This window comes from Gekko japonicus, unplaced genomic scaffold (genome assembly GCF_001447785.1).
Source record: "Gekko japonicus isolate JY-2015 unplaced genomic scaffold, Gekko_japonicus_V1.1 scaffold113, whole genome shotgun sequence".
Classification (NCBI taxonomy): Eukaryota; Metazoa; Chordata; class Lepidosauria; order Squamata; family Gekkonidae; genus Gekko; species Gekko japonicus.
In genome coordinates, this window is record NW_015160211.1 from 823,295 (window position 1) to 836,378 (window position 13,084).

The 13,084-nt window shown below is 41.6% G+C and overlaps 1 protein-coding gene across 1 annotated transcript in view; it reads right to left on the bottom strand.

Annotated features, from left to right (window-relative positions):
• Positions 1–13,084, bottom strand: part of CSTF3 (cleavage stimulation factor, 3' pre-RNA, subunit 3) — a 103,577-nt gene that overhangs the window by 1,402 nt on the left and 89,091 nt on the right. Inside the window, exons 14-20 of the mRNA XM_015409707.1 lie at positions 10,498–10,641; positions 10,318–10,420; positions 9,561–9,630; positions 5,337–5,532; positions 3,172–3,325; positions 2,947–3,041; positions 2,787–2,847 (exon numbers count right to left, since the gene is read on the bottom strand). Coding sequence (XP_015265193.1) covers positions 2,787–2,847; positions 2,947–3,041; positions 3,172–3,325; positions 5,337–5,532; positions 9,561–9,630; positions 10,318–10,420; positions 10,498–10,641 — 823 coding nt within the window. The remainder of the gene's footprint in view (positions 1–2,786; positions 2,848–2,946; positions 3,042–3,171; positions 3,326–5,336; positions 5,533–9,560; positions 9,631–10,317; positions 10,421–10,497; positions 10,642–13,084) is intronic.

A 13,084-nucleotide genomic window follows, 5' to 3' on the forward strand; every position in this document is an offset into this window, starting at 1 on the left:
GCTCCCGCCGGCCTTGCAGGTCCACCGCCGGGCCCCTCATGGGGCTCGGCAGTGGAGCTGCAAGGTCGGCAGCGGCGGCCGGGACCATTGGGGGCGGGGTGTGTGGCCTTATGACACACTTCCGGTGATGTCAGGGGGTGTGGTCTTATGACACACTTCCGGTGACGTCAGGGGCTGTGGCATATGCTAATGAGTTCCCCTAGCTCTTTTTCTACGAAACGACCCCTGTAAAAGACTATAATATGAAATACTTTCCACCCTTTCCTCAGGGATTCCTTGCACTTGAGAGATAACATGCATCCAAAGCATACTGACAAATGCAAGCCTACCCTTTAAATGTAGTATTGACCTCAGGACAGCAATTAGTAAATAATGTTGAAAATATTAGCTTTCTCAAGTGTGATGCAACCTTTATTGAAGCAGAATGAAGAACGGAACCATGACACTGAATGAAACTAGACCTGGTGTTCCCTGAATTGTTAACAGTGCCATATGCAATTTATATTTATGGGCTACATGTTACAACATAGCCTACCGGTTGTCATTGAGGTATTTACTTTTGTTTTTTTAAAAAAGCCTGGCTTTGTAATGTTACCAACTGGCTGGCTTATTTACAGCTGCCCAATTTTGCTTTTTATTCTGTGACATTCTCAAGCTAAAGTTCTCTGATAAAATGAACTTACAGAAGCTGCCTCACATTTCGGTCTTTCTGTCTTGAAAATGAAACTGTATTTTTATTCAGCACTAATTCCCTTATCCAGAGAGTGCCATAAGGCAGCAGAAACCGTAGAAAAGAGCAAGAGTCCAGGAACACCTTAAAGACTAACAAAATATGTGGCAGGCTATGAGAAGTGCTCACTTCTTCAGATACCTTGAGCAGTGACTCATGAAAGTTCATACCCTGCCACATATTTTGTTAGTCTTTAAGGGGCTACCAGACTCTTGCTCTTTTCTACTGCTATGGACTAACATGGCTTGATCTAACTGCAGAAACAGTTTCCCTACTGGCTCAGGAACCAGGCATGTTGCTTGTGATTCCCAGTACTGGATATCTGCATCCCACATTCAGAGCTGCAAGTGCAGCACCTAATGCTGGATTTAAAAATGCAGCCAAAGCTGTCAACTGCCATGGGGCCAGTCTGTTTCCAGCCCTCCTCTTTCCCCATCAGATGGGATGGACAAGTATTGGATTCAGCCTTCTCCATCCTTCCCCAGCAAGTGATTGCTAAAATCTTGGTGTGATATCTGTGACTCGGGATCTAAGAGTCCATGAGAGTTTAGAGGGGCTTCTGTTCCTATAATAAAACAAAACTTTGCAACGCACACAGGTGAGAAATTATGGGGATACACCACATATCAAGGGAGTGGTAAATACGGAGTTAGGAAACACGGTTGGCAAGTGGATTTAAAATAAAATAAAATAATAATTTAGAACATCAGATGGCTCATTTTAAGCAGGAATTAATATGTGAGAGAATGTTGTGAACTAATATCAATAGGCTGATTTGTATAATAGAATTCATAACAGGATACTAAAGAAGGGGGTAGGGCTTGGAAACCCATTGTTATTCACAAGACGCTTGTTGTGGCAGCCTGGCTTCTTCAAGCTTTTATCAAGTAGTGACTTTCACCACAACAGGTCTCCTGAGACCTGCAATAATAATCAAGGGGGAGGGGAGCAGCCAGGGCTATTTTTGGGCAGGAACGCACAGGAACGGAGTTCCGGCTGGCTCCCAAGTTGCCCACACCCAGCAGGAACACATTAGCATAACAGACCACACCCAACAGCAGAAACTCATTAGGATTGGCTACATTAGGGGTGTGTGGCCTAACATGCAAAGGAGTTCCTGCTACAAAAAAAGCTCTGGGTTTTGACAACAAGGTAAACAGAATAACAAGCAAAAGGTGGGTGTGGCTGGATGACCATACTTCTGGTAACATGTGGGTGTGGCCTAATGTGCTAATGAGCTGTGCTGTCAGGGGTGTGGCCCAATATGCTAATGAGTTCCTGCTGTTGGGTGTGGCCTATTATGCTAATGAGTTCCTGCTGGGCTTTTTCTACAAAAAGAGCCCTGGGAGCAGCCACACATGACCACAATGTGAATGGATGTTAAAGGTAATCTGAATCCTCCTAATAAGCTTGGGCAAAAGTGTACAGTGTCATCCTCGGCCTGCTTAAACAATGAAGTCCTTCTTTCTCATGTACTAGTTTTCTTTGAACAAAATTAGGGCAGATCCTTTCTGCCAGGCAAACCTGAGCACTAGTCCAAGAACTCCAGCGGGATGGGTTAAATTAACTGGCTCTTTTTTTGGCGGGGGTGGGTGGGGTAATTTTAATATATCTCTGTGTGTGTGTGTGTGTGTATGCACCTGGAAGTCATGGCCACCTCTGGTAACTGACCCCTACTGGGGGCCTGGAGGGTATTCAGAGAGGTAGCTGAATAAAGCCTGCCCCCCGTCCTCCCGACTGCTGGCATTCCAAGGAGGTCTCCCAACCCAGTACTTGCCAGAGTCGACCCTGCTTAGCTTCCGAGATCTGACCAGAGTGGGCTTGCCTGGGTTATGCAGGTCAGGGCAAATTCGTTGTCCCTTTTTCATTTGAACCGGCATGTTTTTAAATTTTTGTTTTGCTGATATTCACTTACATACATCTGTGCCCTCGTGGCAATGGTCTTAGCACTGAACTTTAATGTGTCAGTAACACAAACAGACATTCACAATAGTTCAGAATTTCAGTGTAGGCGTACTGGTACCACTCTGTGCTTAACTGGATAAAAATAACTTACTGTCTGGCAGTTTGCATCTCCTCAGAATTTCCATGAGTTCATCCACTTGCACAAAAGGGCCCTGCATGGGAAAACAACAAGTTGTTTCTGTGGCTGTAATAAACAGTTTAATACACAGAAGCAGACTGAAAAGGCCTGTTATCAGGACATAATAACTAACCTGGAAACACACAGGAGGTGGAAGAAGCTTCATTAGAACTACTGCGGCAGGAGGGACTGGGAAGACACCACCAGGGACCGGATGCAAACCAGGAGCTAGCAAGTAAGAACACAATATTTGCTTTAGTCTTAAGGGCTCTTGTATTGGAGAAGAAACTGCAAGGTGAGCACTGATGACTGACAGGTAGTTAACTTTAACTTTGACAAGAGTTCGAGACTAACATACGTGCTAAATGCCTTGGCTGAAATGGAATCATCTGCTGTGTATCTGGTTTTGGGTACTCTGGTTTTCTGTCCGCTTCATCTTTTAGCACAGGCACTATTGAAGGAGCCACAACAGGATCTGGCATCATGGTTGCTAATTTTGCACGAGACACATCCTGGAAATTCATCCAATGAGAAGAAGCCCAAATTAAAAATTTTAGCTAACAAAAGATGTGTTAAATTGCCACTGCTTCTCACATTAGCTATAGTGTATCAGAGCTATAGAACACTGTCTCTATTGCTGGCAGTCACAGGGGATCCTCTGTTCCAATATATGAAATGTATTAACTTGTGTTTCTAACTAAAACAGTTTTCAAAAACATTAAAAAGATAAACATTCCATATTAAAAATGTAAGGAAGCTTCCTATTAAATTCCAGTTTACAGTAATGAGGGCTTAAGGCATAACAGAAATATGTTCATCAGATATTCATCTTCCCAGACAAGCACAATCTTTGAGTTCTTCTAGCACAAGCTTTAATAAAATAGCAGGCTTTACATCACTAGTTTGGGCACAAGATTGAACTCATTAAAGCCAGCATTAGTTTTATAATTGACTCATCCTAATCCTGAAATGATCCTTTAGATATTTGTGTCTGGACTCTTTGCAAAAAAAGACTTGGTTTTAATTTCTTGGGGTTTCAACCGTCAACTTATTTCAGAAGAGTTCTGGGATGATTTATCTGCTTGTGTGATCTGTTTTATTGTTTTATATTGTGTTATGAAGAAGAAGAAGAAGAGGAGGAGGAGGAGGAGGAGGAGGAGGAGGAGGAGGAGGAGGAGATTGGCTCTTCTTCAAGAACAGCTCTTATCAGAACTACAGCTTGCCCGAGGCCATCCAGCCAGGTGCAAGTGGAGGAGTGGGGAATCAAACCCGGTTCTCCCAGATTAGAGTCCGCGCACTTAACCACTGTGTCCGCGCACTTATGCCCCTGTGTAAGCCGCCCTGAGCCTGTTCGCGGGGAGGGCTGGGTAAAAATGCAAATAAATAAAATAATAAATAAATAAATAAATGATGAGGAAGCCAGGAGACAGCAGGGTAACTGGACTAGCCTTTCATCCCTCAGAATGTGGGCCATCAGTTGATAACCAGCTGTGAGTATTGGAGGCTGGGACCATAGGTGACCATGGCGAATTATACTTTTTAAAGCAGGCAGTTGCCTGGAAGCTGAGCAAAATAAAGCTGGAGAGACTTTAATCCTGCATTCTAAATTGCGACCTAAATTGTCAGCATTTACCTCATGGCAGTTGGCTTTAATTAATTAATTTAATTAAGTAAATCAAAAGTTAATTTATGCAGTTGCTGTTCTTAGGGCAAACTGCTCACGTGAAACAACTCACAACACATTTTGCTTCGTCCACCCTTCTTTTCTCCATTAGCATGGAGAAAATTGTCCTTGCTCACAGCTTTCCACACAACTACAGCTGCCATGTCTGATGGCTATTAATTGGCTTCCGTATGATGCTGCAGACCACAGTATTTAAAAGATACCAAACCACTGCTCATATTTTAATCCAAAGACTTAACATTGGCAAAAAAAAAATTGGTTAAAAGGTCCATATAAGTTTCAAATTAACTCACTGAAAGACAGTAGTAATTATGAAGGCCAAGTACATGACAACGGTCCCTGCCACATGGCAGGGAAAAGGAGGGCTGATCTGCGGCTAATGTGAGCCGCACCAAAGTTGGAACACCGCGGCGGGATCCCACAGATCCCCGGAGCTGCGGCGTATCGCTCCCCAGCACGATCAGATGCCGGGGAGGAAGAGTCAGATGGGAGGGGGAGGCTGCCGAACTGCGCATGCTCGAGCATGCGCAGTACGGCAGGGGGCCGGGATGCACCAGCGCAAAGACGCGCCGGCCGATCCCACGGCCCGGCTTGCGGCGCTCCAAAGGATACAACCACCTAGGTAGGTGGTTCTTTTTTACTGCGCGTTTTCGCCGGTAGGGACGGATCAGGGACGGCCAGGCAACGATTCCCAGATGTTGCCGTGGGATCGCACCCGTTTGCTCCGCCCCCGTTCCGTCCCCCTCCCGGCCCAAAACGCCTCGTATGGACAGGGCCAAAGTAAGGCAACTTTATTTGTTCTTCCAACACACACTTTAGAATGTCCCCCATCCTCTTACCTTGTAACCAAGAGCTTTGAGTTCACTACCAGAGCAGGGATACAGATCCATGAACTTGTATCTGTCTACTAGCAGAGCTGTTTCTTTGCCCTCATATTCCTCTTTGAAGGCTGTGAATCTCCGTTTCTCTACTTTAAGTATGCTAGCCAGGTCACCGATGTTACTTTCAAAAGCTAAAAACCGGGCCCAGATTTCTCTGTACAGGGGAATAAAGAAAGCGAACAAACGATCAAGGAGAAAGTAGTATATAAAGTGGAAGAAGACATAAAAATAGAAGGATTGTGGAAAACTATGCTCTATCATCATCATACACCCACAACAGTTTCTGGAAGCGAGGGAGCCTCAAGCCAAATCTACTGCAATCCTGGCTACCAAGCTGAAGAACTCCTCCCCTTCCTGCTGTTTCCATTGGGCTGCTACCCTAGGACAGCCAATTTCATGTTGGATTAAGAACTATGAACCAAATAGGGCTAAGCTAAACCATATATATAAAAAAGTACAAATATTTATTAAGGTGTACACGTGTTAAAACTTTCCTGATTAAAAATTGCTTTGTGTAAGATCAGACTATAAAAGCTTGTCCACTATACATACTAAATATTTTTTTTATAATTTCATTTTACTTTTTAATTTAGAATAAGTTGTGGTGATATGGCTATACTTATGGCCCATCACTAATACCAGGAGTCCAATTATAAGTAGACAAGGTAACTTTATCTTTAATAGAATCATTTTTTATTTAATAATAGTTTCTTTTATAAATTTGGACAAAATAATGAAGTGCTTCTCTCCCCCCCCCTTTGCTTTTCTTTGAACAATTTCAGGAAATAACATCTGGTGTTATTATATATATTTTTTTTTTCAAATGTTTTTATTGTATCCCAATATTGTTATTACATTACTGTTTAGTTCCAACTTTTTGATACTTTTACCCCTCTGTTTTTTCCCTCCCCCCTAAGGTGGCCACCATCATGTTATTCAAATTACATTTTCAACCATGAGCACATTCTTTCCAACTTTTCAAATATACCTCTGTTGGCTTCCCCTTTATAAACCCATTTAAAGTATACCGACCATTTCTTTTTTATCTCCTTCATTTTTACAGTCCATGTCTTATCTTGCTTTAAACATTCCAATATGTCCGATTGTATATATTCATATAAATATTCGTTCCATTTTTCTAAAGTCCATTTTGAGTTCTCCTTCCAACCATATGCAATTACTGCATGCGCTGCTAATAACATTACTTTGAAAATATCCTGATTTTGTTTCTCAATTCTATGGTTTCCCAATACACCCATAAATAATAAATCTACATCTATAACCAGGTTCACTTTACATAGCACGGCTATTTTCCCCCGTATCTTTTCCCAAAAATCTATCACTTTTGGGCATTCCCACCATAAGTGAGAATACCACCCTTCTTTTGCATTACAGTGCCAGCAATTGGGTTTCATCCCTTTTATCATATATGCCAGTTGTGCAGGAGTTCTGTACCACTTCCATATTATCTTTCTTTCAAGTTCTCTATACTTTTCTAGCTTAATTTTCTTCAAGTTCACCATTAACTTATTGACATCCTCAGTAGTAATTTGTTTTTCCTTATTCCATTTGTTTTTTAAGCTTCTGCACATAAATTCCTTATCTTTCACCAATTCTAAATAAATCTTCCCTGCCAATCCTTTTTTTATTTCTTTCACATATAGTATTTGTTCCATATTATTATCTTCCCTTTTAATAGCTTCTTTATACTTATCTTGTTTAATTAAAGAATATAATCCCATCGAATTTAACCAATATCTATTTCCTAGTTTTTGATTCAATGGGGGGGAGGAAGGCAAGGCAGCTACTTACCCTCCTGCTTCGTCCTCATTCTCCACCAGAGGATCGAAGCAGAGGGCTGTGTGAAGAAGGGGGCGGGGCTTCACCACGTGACCGCCCCACCCCCCGGAGGTTCTCTCCCGGAGCGCCGTACCGGAGCGCTCCCCTTTGATGAGACCTCTGACCTTAATAAATATTTGTACTTTTTTATATATATGGTTTAGCTTAGCCCTATTTGGTTCATAGTCATATCCTGGGTTGAGTCCCCCCCCCTTTTCCCCAGTTTTTGTCAGGCTTAAGAACTATGCCAAGAGAAGAAGGGAACTATAGGAAACATAGACAGTTGCCAGGCAACTGACATGTACCTCCTATCACTTCCTTATCTTGCAAACAGAAGCCATAACAGATGCAGTAGGTGATGTTGGGAAACTGCTGTTCAACCCTGTGGCATTCTGCAGGGGTCCATCTTGTCCCCAATGCTGTTTAACATCTATATGAGATTGCTGGGAGAAATTGTCTAAGGATTTGGAGTGAGGTGACACCCATATGCTGACAACACCCAGGTCTATTTCTCCTTAATAGCTTAGACTGATGGTTTTATACAAGTCCTGAACAAATACCTAGAGAAGGCAGGGGATAGATTATGGCCAATAGACTGAAGTTCAGTGTAGACAAAGCTGAAGTTATGTTGGTCAATGACAAAGCCACTCAAAGACAAAGGAGTCCGTCAGTTCTAGAGAGGAATGCCCTCCTTCTGAAAGAGCAGGTTCACTGCATGGGTATGTCGCTTGAGCCTGGTACATGCAATGTCTTTTGTCCACTTCAGCTGATACACCAGTGACTTTTCCTTGAAAAGCATGATCTGGCCACAGATCACATCTAGATTAAAGGATTCTAATGCACTTTATATCGGGCTGCCTTTGAACCCTATTCGGAAACGTCTCTTGGTTCAGAATACACTGACCAGACTATTGCTGGGGATTGGAGTAAAGGATTGTATCTTCTCTGTGTCAAAACGTATGCACTGGCTGACCAATGTTTCTGGGCCCAAATCAAAGTCTTGATTCTTATCTTTAAGGTCTTAAGCAGCTTGGGGCCAAGGTACTCGAAGGGCTGCCTCCTCCTGTACTCTCTAGCCCGCCAGTTAAGATTCTCTTCCTAAAAGACTTGTTGTTCGTATCCCTGCCTGCAGAAGCACAGCAGGTGGCAACTACAGACAGGGCTTTTAGGTGCCAGGCCAGAATATTTCTCTTCAACCAGATGTTTCACTGAAGAGTTCCATTTTTCTTATTGTGCCTAGCCAGTTTCTAGTCTGAGTGCAGTTTTATGGATATTAGTGTTATGTTCCTAGCAAGCTCTTTGCTTGTATGATTGCCAGTTTTAACACTGATAAATTTTCATGCTTGTTTTATGATTTTATTGTTTTACAGCTCTTGCTTTTGTGAGCTGCCTCAATCACGTCTCTGGAGAGGTGGCATATAAATTCACTAAATAAATTAAACTGCAAGTAAAGTCGGAGGGGCCACCTTCTGCAGTATTGATCTGCTTTCCTCCAGTCTCCTTGCCATTGCACAGGTTAGGCCCAGAACTTGTAAGAAATAGACCAGCAATAGGTAGAGTGGCTATGTTGCCACCCTGGGACGTCTTCCCTGCGACTGCCACTGGTCACTGGATACCAGGGAGGCCTCCAGGTCTGCAATCCTTCTGGTTGCTACTTGCCTCAGATGCCACTGGCCAAAAGGAAAAGAGATCATGAGTAAAATAGGCAAAATAGCCAGGAGTGGGGGGAAATTACGGGGAGACTGGTACGGTGATATGCATTTATGTGCTACTTGTGTGTGTATGTGTGTACCTCCCAGTCAAGAGGCAGAGAATCTAGTAGGCAGGTTATGAAGAGAAGACACAGAAGGCAAGGGAAGGAAATGCATGTTCAGCACATGGGTTTGTATGTGAAAACGTCACAGAGCATTCTCATAGCACAGACCAATGTCTTTGTGTGTGTGTGTGTGTATAAACTGCCATCAAGTCACAGCTGACCCCATAGGGTTTCCAAGGCAAGTGATTAAGCAGAGGTAGTTTGCCATGGCCTCCCTCTGCAAAACCTTCCTTGGTGGTCTCCCATCCAAGTACCAACCCTGTTTAGCTTCCGAGATACAATGAGATCGGACTATACGATACCATTCCACATCCCCCCCAATGTCTTAACGGTAGGAGTATCATCAAAGTACATTCAGTGTCCAAAAATGAACCCCAAAGAAAACATCTGCAATCTACAGCTGTTCTTATATAGGACTCAAACAAAAGTATGCATTTGCAGTATCTCTGGATGTTCTCTATACTGCACCGGGGCCTTCAAGCACAGCAAGACCAGATGGTTTAGAAAGGGGCTTTGGCAAGGCTTACCCAGACTTCTCAGGTGGGAGACTCCCTGAGGTCAATACACGTTCAAACAGGACTCTTGTATTATTGTCCTCTAGTTAAAAATAAGTAAAAAAAAAAGAATATGAAAATAAGCTTAATAATAGAGATCATGGGGGAAATAAAAGAATAATTTGAAGTAGTCTGATTTCAGCGAAAGTAATTTTAAAACCTCCTCCACAATTCCTGTGGATACCAATTGTTGGCCACTTCTTCTGTTTGAAAGCACTTCACACACATTCTTTCAGTAATCTTTACAACAACCTTGTACAGTAAGACCACTACTATTATCCCCACATTACAGATGGGAGGAGAGCTAGGAGAACAGCTGCTTGTCTACAAGCCCCTACTGAATTTTTGACTGATGTGAGATTTGGGATCTTCCCTGCTCACATCTCACTCTTAGCCACTATACCACAGCACATCTCTACATCTACTTATAGACTATGATGCACCAACATTTTCCATCACACTACTGAAGCTAGATTTTCCCAGTACACTTAACACTGTAAGTACAAAACCAGATGAAAAAACCAATAGGCAGTCTGTTTACTGATAAGATAATATGGCAGGGTGCCCATAAAGTTATAAGTGACCACTACAATCTCAATCTTCAGAGGATTCAAAAAAAAAGTTGCTCAGTTTTGTGTAAAGAAAGCCACTGCCTGGAGAAAAGAATTAACCCCAGTAAAACTGGAACCAAAAGCCAATGGAATTGACGCTCCCATTTCCCAGAACTTACCATTCAGATGAGAAAGATAATCGATGTATGCCAAAACATACTCTGGAATGTCTCCGTATTTCTTTAGCCCAAGCTCAAAAATTTTAAAGGCTACTGACTTGTCCTGCAAATTTTAAGACTTTATTAGTTGAAGAAAGCTACAATGCTGAAATAAACATTTCATCCACTGAGTGTGATTACCTTGCTGCAGTAGTACTCCATCAGAGCAGCTGTAACATAGACATGATGGCGGGTCCGGACATCCTCTCGTGCTTTCTTAAATATCATTCTACCTGATTTTATACCTTCCGCTCGCCTTGCAAATTTCATGTACTGAATGTATACCTGATACATACAAAAAGAAGTAGGGATATTTTTGACATAAAATCCAATATTCAGACATTAACACCACATTAAAGAGTTGGATCCTACACACTGTGAATGCAAGGACCTTTCTGGGGCACATTTCCCTGACCTCCCCTTCTCCAAACAACCTGTTATGGTCCCCCCAAACCCTCTACCAAAGGTCAGGGACCCCCCAACAAAATTCTGTCACTTCATTCATGAAGTAAGAAATGGAAACTGCCTCCTCTGTCTTTTCTGTTTGCAAAGAATAGAAATGTGAAGGCCCAGACCCCCCCTTTCCCTCCAGTTTTTCCACTGGATACATTGGGAAGTTTTCAGAAGCACGGGGGGGGGGGGGAGAGTCCTACAAAACATTCTGTCTTTTAGAATAAGTGAAATGCTTTTTATGGCAAGAGTTTTCACACTCAATATAGCATGAAAAAGTCTGAGGACTCTTTCAATTTTTTCCACTTCTGGAATGAATGAAATAAAAGACAAGATTTTACTCAAGATGTGCAGACTGTACATTTTTATGTAAGACAATCTACAGCATTAGATAATGACAGTTCCTATATATTGTAGACATAGACAATATTGTCAAGAATGCTAGTTTTTTAATGTTTAATGATAATACATTGTTAAACAGTGTTTTCACTGATACAAACTTCACAACCAACTATGCTGGTAGTCCTGTCTACTGTGGCAATTTTTATTTATAGAGAACCAAGAAATCTATACATTTTATGTTGTCAAATTAGTAAAGTATTTACTTATTTATATTCCACCTTTCTCACTTGGACTCAGAAAGATGTAATTTTACCCTAATTTATCTAATAAATGTTGGAAATTTAAATGTAAAGTGGGTTCCTTCTATCGTATTTGGTGGACCTGCAAGAAAACAAAGAAATTTTGGATTGAGATTCATGCTATGTTAGTGCAAATACTTGGAGTTCATGTTCCCTTTAAGCCGGAACTATTTTTGCTAAATGTAATTCCTGATCATTTTCAGAAACCAGACGTATATTTAATTACTCATATTGTAACTGCTGCTAGGGATTGTATTCGCGAGCAGGTGGAAGAATGAAGAAATACCAACTAAAAAGGACATCATTAGTAAATGGATGGATGTAGCAGAAATGGATCATTTGACAATCAGTATCCAAGGAAGCGGAAAGAATACCTTTCAAAATGATTGGGCAAGATTTTATACCTGGATGAGAAAGACCACTTAACTTTAACCTAACTATACCTTCAATTCTGATCAGTAATACAATCGGACAAACTCACATTAGTACTGTATGATCTATATCCAGATGGAATCCTTTATGCTTATTTTGTATGTTTGTTGGATGTTTTTTGCTCAAATTAATAAAGAACTATGACTATTAAAAAAAAGAAAGAAAGATGTGAACATATATCATATGCTTCTGGACCCAATTCAAGGTGCTGGTATTAATCTTCAAAGCCCTTCAAGGCCTGTTTCTGATTGTAACAGCCTCTACACCAATGATATTTCTCTAATCAGGCTTTGGTTTATATCCGTAAAACTCTCCTCCAACACCACATTTCAAATGAATTAACAAATCAACTTTCTTCCTGTCAGCTTTTTTTTTTTTTAATCTAATTTAGTAATGAGGAATACTGTAGTTTGAATTATCTTGATTTTGGTCACCAGTGAGATATCCTTACACTTAAGGATCTTTTCTAGCATCTTCATGGTTGCCCTTCTCAGTCTCAATATACTATTTTTTTTTAATAAAGATTTTATTGACTCCCCTAAAAAGGGGAGGTATTTTGCTTAAAAGAAGAAATGGGAAGGGTAGACAGTGGGAGAAAGAGAAAGCTGAGTGATATATAAACTGGTAAATTAAACTGTTAGTAATGTCCAATTAATCTTCTTGAGCTTCTTCTGTGTGTTGTCAAACTTCTTTTCTTGGTCCGGTCACATGTAATTCTCTGTTAGTATGTTAGTAATGTTCCTTTGAATTTCTGTTAAAAAAAATCTCTTCTGGGCGCATTCAGAACCGCTTCTTTGCGTGCTGGGTACTTTTACTGTCGCTGACGTGGAGGAGCTTCCTCTGTTATCTTCTCCTTCCGGCTTGTTCGAGCGTCCTTCGGGTTGCTGTTAACACTCTCAGTTCATGCACTATAAATCCTCTTCCTTTCATGCCATTTCAGGAGGTCCCCGGCTTTGAGAATGGTATTAATTTCATTTTCGCTTTTTTATCCGCTCCCAAACTCTCTGCTGGGTCCTCCTCGCAACTGTTGATTTATATAAGCGCTTGCCAGGCACTCCTCGCTGTCACAGTTCAAACTTTTCCGTTTTACAAAAATCCCATCAGATTCACAGCCATAAACAGTCCGAACATTAAGCAGCTGGCTCTCACACACAAGCAAACGCCCAGACGGAAGTCCCTCCCTTCTTCTCGCTCGCTTTTGCCCA